At 40.4% G+C, this 8736-nt stretch overlaps 1 protein-coding gene and 1 non-coding gene across 2 annotated transcripts; both read right to left on the bottom strand.

The window, feature by feature from the left end:
- Positions 1-348: 348 nt before the first annotated feature.
- LOC120731996 (tripartite motif-containing protein 16-like) lies at positions 349-6050 on the bottom strand. Its single transcript, XM_040029382.1, has 2 exons — positions 1522-6050; positions 349-567 (listed from the first exon to the last, which is right to left on the bottom strand). Exon 1 carries the CDS (start codon positions 5534-5536, stop codon positions 3860-3862), a length of 1677 nt encoding a protein of 558 aa, XP_039885316.1. The 5' UTR covers positions 5537-6050; the 3' UTR covers positions 349-567; positions 1522-3859.
- A 2001-nt stretch (positions 6051-8051) lies between these two features.
- Positions 8052-8125, bottom strand: trnak-uuu. The gene has a single exon. It is a non-coding gene; the product is annotated as a tRNA-Lys (tRNA).
- Between the last annotated feature and the right edge of the window lie 611 nt (positions 8126-8736).

Here is an 8736-nt window from a genome sequence, read left to right as displayed (position 1 = left end):
ACCTGTTAAACTTCTTTTCCATATCTACGTCCATAAATGCGTGGAGCTACTGCTATGTGATTGGCTAATTAAATATTTGCATCGGTGAGCAGTTGTACATATTTGAGTTAATGTAATTGTGCTTCAGGATCCGTTTAGTCTCCATGCAGGAAATGATTTCTCTTTTAGCACACAAACACAGTGTGGTGATCAGCAATAGGTGAAAAGATGGTGTGGAAAGCTGCATCTCATCAAAAAAACACACCAAATGAAATCGAGGGTTACAGCAAGAGGAAGGAAGTAATGAAGTACAAATACTTTGTTACTGTAATGATGTCACCGTTCACTGAGGACTCACGCACAGGACTCTTCACTTTGAGGAGAAATAGTTTATTACACCAGGTATGTGTACAGACAGTGCAGGGAATTGTGCTATATACAAGTGTGACGGGGTCCAGGCTCCAGGAAATCCAAGGTGGGGAGGACAGGGAAAGCTTCTCTTCGCTCACTCACTGCTCGCTATAGCCACTCTCCAATCATTCAAAACTAAGGATCTGCTCCGGGAAAACAGGGCCACGTCCAGAGGAACTAAACACAGAGTGTACACATTAGAATGAAGGCACAGAAATAGCAAGAGTCTAATGCTAAGAGAGCTTTAGGAGACCTTCATTACTTTAGGTTTAACACCTTTAAGGGGAGTTATTATTTTGTCACTGCGAGCCTCAAATCAAACTGCTTTGAGATTAAACAGTAACACATGGAATTCATTCCTGTTGGTGTATTAATCACCAGCAATATCACAGAAAAAGAAATAAAAGTGGCAAAACTATGTGTCATAGTCAGGGCTTCAAGTGTTTCCTTTTTCTTGCTTTTGGCCCAACGACTGATTGTAAAGCTCACATGTAAGTCTTCATGTTTTTAAATCAGATATTGGTTCTGTACATGTGACATTATGTTTTTTCATATCCTGAAACGTGCTGCTAAACAAACTGAGGCAGACTAACTGTGCTATTTAAAGGTTGCAGGTTAGTGCAGGATAAACAGGTTAGTTTGCTGCAGAACAGTGTGTGACTGCTGCACAGTGGCTGTGGTTTCATGCTCAGAGTTTGATTACATCAAGTGTAGCAGAGATGAATTTGAAGTTAAGATTCACTGAATTTCACCTTCATACCAGCTGAATAGTGTCTAATAAAAAGAGCATAAACAGTTTACTGTCAGTGTAGAGGATGGAAATCAGTTCAACTAATGAAACATCTGCTGACATCTGGTTGAATTCACTTGTGTAAATCCACAAAGAGCAGCAGGTCAGCTGATCACAGCCTGTACATTCAGAAAATCTACTGGAGCTCTCAGCAGTAATTATACTGAGTCGTGAATGTTTTCCCCACACTGAGCTGTTGCAACTGATTTTAGGGTTCCTCCACCTGCTGAATCCACTTTAACCCCTGACTGCCCATTTTACTGTTTAGAGACAAAGTGACCTTCTACAATGTAGGCAACAAAAAATAGAGCCTTTTTCCTAGTGTAAGTCCAGAAACTCACCTCAGACATGTTGTTCTTTTCCTCACTCCACCGCAATCCTGGAGAAACGCCCCTCTCTGTAGCTTTGCTTCAGCATTTAATACAAAGAAGACAGTGAGTCCTGCTCCCGTGTCATTCCCTCCATGTCTCGCCTCGACCTTCATGATCCCTGCTATAAATCAAGTTTTCATTCAAATCAAACAAACATGTACCGAGTCAGCTTTTGGCTCCAACCTCTTTACACCGGCTGCTCGGCCTTGACAGCACAAGGTCCTGGACCACGTTTACACGTCTTCATAAGTTAACAGATGTGAAGTATTTTCACATACAGTCCTTAAAGCTTCTGTTAAAATGTTCCACAAAACTTGGTTTAATCAATGTGTGATGTTAAACTGAACCATCAGCTGATGGAAATGTTTATTATTAAACTCCTCGCCTTCATCTGTTTGAAGTTTAACAGGTACACGTCCTTCACTCAGAACATCCTGAAAAGCAGATGCAACAGATGCTGCTGCCTTGGTTTGAAGACACCTGCATGCATACTTGGAAAATCCATCTGTACATGTCAGTAAGTGTCTCACATTATCATTATCTGCTCAATATTCACCCATATCAGCCAAATCAGCCTCAAACTGTTTGTCAGTTCCACTAATCAAAACTCTGTTTCTGGGGAAAAGTCTTCTTGCTGGTTAATAACAAAGAAATAAACTGTTGGTAGATCCACTTTTTACAACGAATCATCCATCAATAAAAATCTAACTCAGTTCCAAAACAACAAATTCAACATTCATATAAAAAATCCAACCCTGCAGGGATCAAACATCTGATCAAACACCAGGGTTGGACACAGACTTTCTAATCTGACATCACAAAGTTATTCTGAAGCTGTAAATCTAATTAAAAACTCCCCAAAACTACTAAGAGAAAACCCTTAAAAGGTTCAGTGACAGAAGGAAAATCCTTTACATGTAAAATCAACAGAGATTCCTGATAAATAGACTAATAAATGAAGAATAACTGAACAGTTTCTGTGTCATGAGTAAAATTTCAGTGAGTATGAATCATCTCCAGGAAGTAAAAAGGGTTGGAGCTCAGCATCAGTCAGAAGAGGAAGATGAGGTGATGAAGAAGAGAGTGTTCAGTGGAAAAAGGCCAGTGAGTTCATGTAAATGCTGCTTCTGCTGTAAGACAGACGTAAAAATGCATAAATGCTCCATGATTCTCATTTCTATCCATCATCTTGAACACTGACTATAAATGTGTTCACTTCATTATTGTGTGATTTGGTTTCTTCACGTGTCTCCTTCAGTGCAAATAAAGGACTGTTAGAGTGTGTGCTGTGTGTTTGTCTGAAGCATGACAATCCTTTCCAACAAGTATTTCCAGCTGTTTGTCTCCACTCTGCACTTTAGTCTTTCTTCCTGTCATGTCTGTGTTTGTCCACCAGGTGTCTCCCTCAGCTCATTTTCTCCAAATCAGAAGCTTCAGATTTGTGGAGACGCTCTGCCTGCCAGACACAGCTCAGGGCAAGAAACATGTCTATCCTCCACAATATACAGACCTGTGTTATTTAGTTCAACAGTCCCCAACCTTTTTGTGTGTCACCGACCGGCTATTAAGGTGTTGTTGATAAATACAACAAAATAAAACCAGTATCGGTACAAAAAAATGTTTTCTTCTCTTGCTGCCTGGTCTGTCTGGGGCCCGGGGGTTGGGGAACACTGATTTGTTTCTTTTTTATATTTAAATGTATAAATAAGTGAGTGTGATCAAGCTTTTCATCTCAAAAAGACATTAAATGTCATCACTGTAGATACAATAATAATAATAATAATGATAATATACTATCAAAAACCTCAAGGATTAATTTTTTTGTTGCATTTTAAAAGTTCAAACCTCAAACACATTAAGTTTACAGTCATATATGATCAAGAAAATCAACAATCTTCACATTTCAGAAACTGGAAGCAGCTTTAAATGTGACTAAAATAATGATAAAACAATCAATTCTCTAATCATTGACTAACTGATGAATCACTGCAGCTCCAATATATTGTTGCATTTGACAACCCACTACAGCAACTACAGAATAAAAGCACTAACCAGACTGATGACAGATTTCAAACATGCTGAATATGAAGAGTAGTATCATTTAAACTCACATGATTATCAGCCATAAGAACAAATTCAGATTTATATTGATGTAAGGTATATAAATGTAAGTACAGTTTGAATCAGTGCAACATTATTTTCACACATCAATGGACCACTGAACTTCTCAGCTTCTAAAATGTAAAGCCTCATTTAGAAACTACACAAGTACATATAATGGTCAGGGATCAACATGAACCTGTCTTCTCTATTTGACTTTAATCAATTCTGCAGTGGCTCCATCTTTGCAAAGACAAAGTCCAGCATAGAGCGGCTGAGTGAATGTGGTCTGGACTCTGTGGAGGAGAGTCATGGTTTCAGAGACGCTGTAGAAAGACAGAATACCTGCTCTGTGATCCAGGTACACTCCTACTCTGGAGGACCGAGGACCTGAGAGGTGAGTTTGGACAAAGTTGTGCCAAAACTGAAAACTGTTTGTGTCACAATGTAATGCCCAAGATTTGTCATTGTATCCAAATACACATTCATAGCCCAACCCTGCTCTGCTGATATTCTTGTATGCGACTGCTACACGAACAACTCCTCTCCCTCTCCACTCCACCTCCCAGTAACAACGTCCAGTCAGACTCTCTCTACTCAGGACCTGATAATAAAAAGTGAATCTGTCTGGATGATCAGAATAAGACTGTTGTTGTTCCATTCTTGTTACTTTCCTGTTTCCCTCAGATAATAACAGATGCATATTTGCTGTGTTTGGATCCAGTGTGATTTCACATGAATATTTTAAGAATCCAGCTCTGGTCTTTGGCTCTGCTGGTGACAGTAAAACATCCACTTCAGTGACTGTCAGTGAGATGTTTGTCCATTCCTCTCTCAGAATGTCCTGTAGTTTATCTCTGGTCTCTGACACAGCTGCTGTCACATCCTCAAAGTAGCTCAGAGGACGAATATTGATGCTGGATGAGTGTGTAGACTCACTGAGTGCTGACAGTGAGGGGTAGTTGTGTAGAAACTGGTTGTGATCCTCTGTGTGTGAGAGCTGCTCCAGCTCGCCGTCTTTCCTCTTCAGCTCAGCGATCTCCTGCTCCAGCTTCTCCTGAAGCTCTTTGACTCGACTCACTTCAGTTTCCTGCTGGGATCTGACCTGCTGCTTCACATCAGAGCTTCTTTTCTGGAGGAGACGGATCAGCTCAGTGAACATCTTCTCACTGTCCTCCACTGCTTTATCAGCAGAGCCATTGATGGCCTCCACCTCCTGTTGAAGCAGCTTCACATCTTTCTCTCGCTCCTGGATTCTCTGCTGGATGTTTAGTCGTCTCACCTCGAGCTCCTTCTGCTTCTCAGTCCTTTCTGCTGCAGCTGGGACTGTTTCATGGCCTTTATGTTCATCCATTGTGCAGAGATAACAGATACTCTGCTGATCAGTACGACAGAAAATCTTCATCACCTCATCATGACGAGAGCAGATGTTGTCCTGGAGCTTCTTGGAGGGGGCCACCAGCTTGTGTTTTTCAAAGGCAGGAGACTCAAAATGAAGCTGAATGTGTTTCTCACAGTAGGAGATCAGACACACCAGACAGGACTTGATGGCTTTCAGCTTCCTCCCAGTGCAGACATCACAGGCCACATCTTCAGGTCCAGCATAGCAGTGATCAGCTGGAGCAGCTTGGAGTCCAGTCTTCTTCAGCTGCTCCACTAAAGCTGCTAACATGGTGTTTTTCTCCAGGACAGGCCTCGGTGTGAAAGTCTTCCTGCACTGAGGGCAGCTGTGGATTCCCTTCCTGTCCTCTTCATCCCAGAAACTTTTAATACAGTTCCTGCAGTAGCTGTGTCCACAGGCTGTAGTCACCGGATCCTTCAGTAGATCCAAACAGATCGAACAAGAGAAGGTTTCTCGGTCCAGCTGAACTCCTTTCTGTGCCATTTCTCCTCTCAGTGTCAGTGACTGTGTGAGTTTCTCTTCCTTATAACTGAAACTAGTCTGAGCTCTGATCTCAACAACATGTTTCTGCAGTGAATGGAGCCTGTCAGCTCTTACACGTCACCACATGTTGGTTACACCCATCTTCAAAGTGCAGATCTGAAGGGGAGGGAACGAGGAAACACGTGGACAGAGAGGAGGTGCTGTGTTTAAGAGCAGGAAGAAGAGGGAGGGTTATCAGGCTGTGCTTCACTCCAGGAAGAGGAGCAGTTAGAGAGTGAAACTGTGTGTTTAACCCTTTTATTTACTGCTCACCTCAACGTTTAAACTTGTTAACCCTTTCTTCTATATAAATAAATGAAAAGTCCAACATGAGTGAACTCTGGACATACATGTCTCATGGTTATAGTCACATGACCAGATTCTAAACTTGTAACTGTCAGAACAACAGAGGCTGCTGCATTAATTAAAGCATATATAAAGCAGTGTTCCTGCAAAAAATAAAATATCTCAAAAAAAATCTTGCATTTTGTTTTGTTTTGTATTTATAATCACTGCCGCAACAGAAATAACCATGCTTTTTATATAAGAATACAAGTGTTTTCCTCTTTTTCCACCTGTTTGGTGTGTATTATAGACACACACCTGAGTGTACCAAATATAATCTTTCATTATCTCGTTTACAAACCCATCAATCTACATCATATGTGTCAAACTCGAGGCCTGCGGGCCACATCTGGCCCAACGTACGTTTATATCCGGCCCACGAGATCATTTCTATATAGATTCAGAGTCGACTGCAGAGGTGCCCATTGTGTCCCAGTCAAACAGTGCTCAGCAGTTATTAGGTAAGATGACGTCTTTCTGTAGTTCATTATTCTAACAAGCAAAAAGTATTAAAGTGATGTTTACGTTGTGTATTTCAGACGGTGAGATGCAGAACTGCAGGCCACAGGAGAAATGTAGTTTTCTGTAGTTGTTCAGTATCTAGAGGATACGTGTCAAACTCGAGGCCCGTGGGCCACATCCAGCCCAGCATACATTTATATGCCTGCAAGATCCTTTTTATATAGATTCATTCATTCATATTGTTATTCATGGCTCGGCAAAATGAAGCGCTAATGAGACAAATCTACAGATTCAATAATTCAGAGTGTCAATCAAGTCCAGTTCTGTTCTGTGTCAGGGTCTGGGTCGCGACCCATCTTTTTGATTTGTTTTTATAGTTTTTTCTTCTCTCCCATGATAATGAACATATGTTAAGTTCTGGTGTTGATCATCATTTAGGTTTTAGCTGAGTTTCATCATGGTTTAGATTTTCTTCTACGGCCTTGTGTCTGTTCTTGTTCACAGCATTATGCGGTCTGTCTTTTAACTTCAGTATGTTTGTGTTTAAGTCTCCCTTGTTGGTTCGTCAAGCTTGCTGTGTGTGTGCGTGTTTTAGTGTCACTTTCCCTGTGGTGTCAGCTGTTTCCTCATGTGTTTCCACTTTCCCTAATCTCCTTTGTGTGTATTTAGTCTGTGTGCCTTCTTTCTTTGTCGGATCGTCTGTGTTACCTCCTTCCATGTAGTCACAGTTCTCATACAGAAAGTAGAAGAGCTAGTGTTAGGGTTAACTCTAACGGTAACCCAGATATTGGCAAATGTGAGCTTGAGTAGAAATACGGTTGCTGATCGGGTTTGTGAGATGACCACTGATTTAAGAACACAGTCGTGTGAAAGAAGCAAATACTTTATAGCTTACTGTGTTGCTGTGGATAAAAGTACAGACATGATGGACATTACACAGCTGGCCATCTTCATCTGTGAAGTGAACTCCAATATGCCCGTTTCAGAGGAAATATTGGACATTAAATCGATGCAACGACAGGAAAAGACATGTTTGAAAACTTATGACGGTTATTAGAAGTTATTCTTTATTCTAAGTGTATTTATTCTGAAACCATCTTCCTGTCTGTTTTTATTCATATTTATGTTCTAAAAACATTGTTTTAGTGTTTTCAATAAATGCTTACCCTGTTTGGCACCTCTGATCTACAGCAGCTGCATCCTTCACAGCCTTTGTGATACTGACTCTCCCTGGTGACCAGAAACAAGAGTCCTTCACCAGTCCTGTAAACCAATTGCAAATAATTTTGGATCCACCTCCACCAGAAAATCAACAACTGCAAATCATAGCATACTGGGGGGAAAGCAAAAAGAAGTCAACTAGTACTGCATTGCCAGTGGCACATATTCAGACTTCAGTGGCAAAAGCACCATTTTCCATTTTAATTCATCAACTAATACAACATGCATGTGTTTAGACAGATTTGAAAGAAACAACAAGGCATGTTTAGTCCAGCGGGAAGCTGAAAGGGCATTACAGTTTTCAAAGACCTGACACGGTGCTTTGACAACTTGGCAATCATGTCAAATATTTGTCACTATAAGAATTTCTCCCCTACATTACACAAGATAAGATAAAACTTTATTAATCTCTTGGGTGGGTTCCTCTGTAAAATTCAGTAAAGATTGGCACCCAAACAGGGACTTGAACCCTGGACCCTTAGAATAAAAGTCTGATGCTCTAGCGACTGAGCTATCCAGGGTCAATAATTGCGTATTAATGTAATAGTCTGACTCTGCAATGTATAAGCAGCCATAGTCAGCAAAGTTATAATGAAAGCAACAAACAACTCGTGTTTTGATGAAACTGCAAACCCTCCTAGTCAATAATCACATAAGCTGTACATGCAGGAAGCAAAGGCTGATAAAGGAGCAGGCACAACATTCAGACAAATCCAAGACATAATGAAATGAACCACAATAACTGTGTATGCATAAATCAGGTGTCAGTGAACACGTAACAATCACAGATCTTTAGAACCACAGCCAATTTTTCCCCAAATAAATGTGTAGATTTTAGCTAAATATATATTATAGAATCAACACCATGGGCATTTCAGATTTCACACAGGTGGTTGGTTGTTACACTCTGGAAATGTGAGTGTTATGGACCCTCTGTGTGGGGGGTTAAAATGATGCCACCTTAAAATGAAACTGAGAATAATTAACACGAAAATGTTGTATCGAAAGGGGAAAAAATGAAACTGAAAAAAGGTGAATTGAAACCGTAAATGTGCGAATAAATTTTTTTTTCTATTATTAACTAAGTTTTGAAACCTACATCTTGTGTTTTTTTTGCTTTACATCTTTTTTTT

This window comes from Simochromis diagramma, unplaced genomic scaffold, assembly GCF_900408965.1.
Source record: "Simochromis diagramma unplaced genomic scaffold, fSimDia1.1 OVJJ01000250.1, whole genome shotgun sequence".
NCBI lineage: Eukaryota > Metazoa > Chordata > Actinopteri > Cichliformes > Cichlidae > Simochromis > Simochromis diagramma.
The sequence above is the reverse complement of the archived record's forward strand: the minus strand, read 5'-3'. Positions and strand labels throughout refer to the sequence as shown.

Coding starts and splice junctions, on each gene's coding strand:
- LOC120731996 (XM_040029382.1), bottom strand. CDS start 5,536: ATGGCACAGAAAGGAGTTCAGCTGGACCGAGAAACCTTCTCTTGTTCG.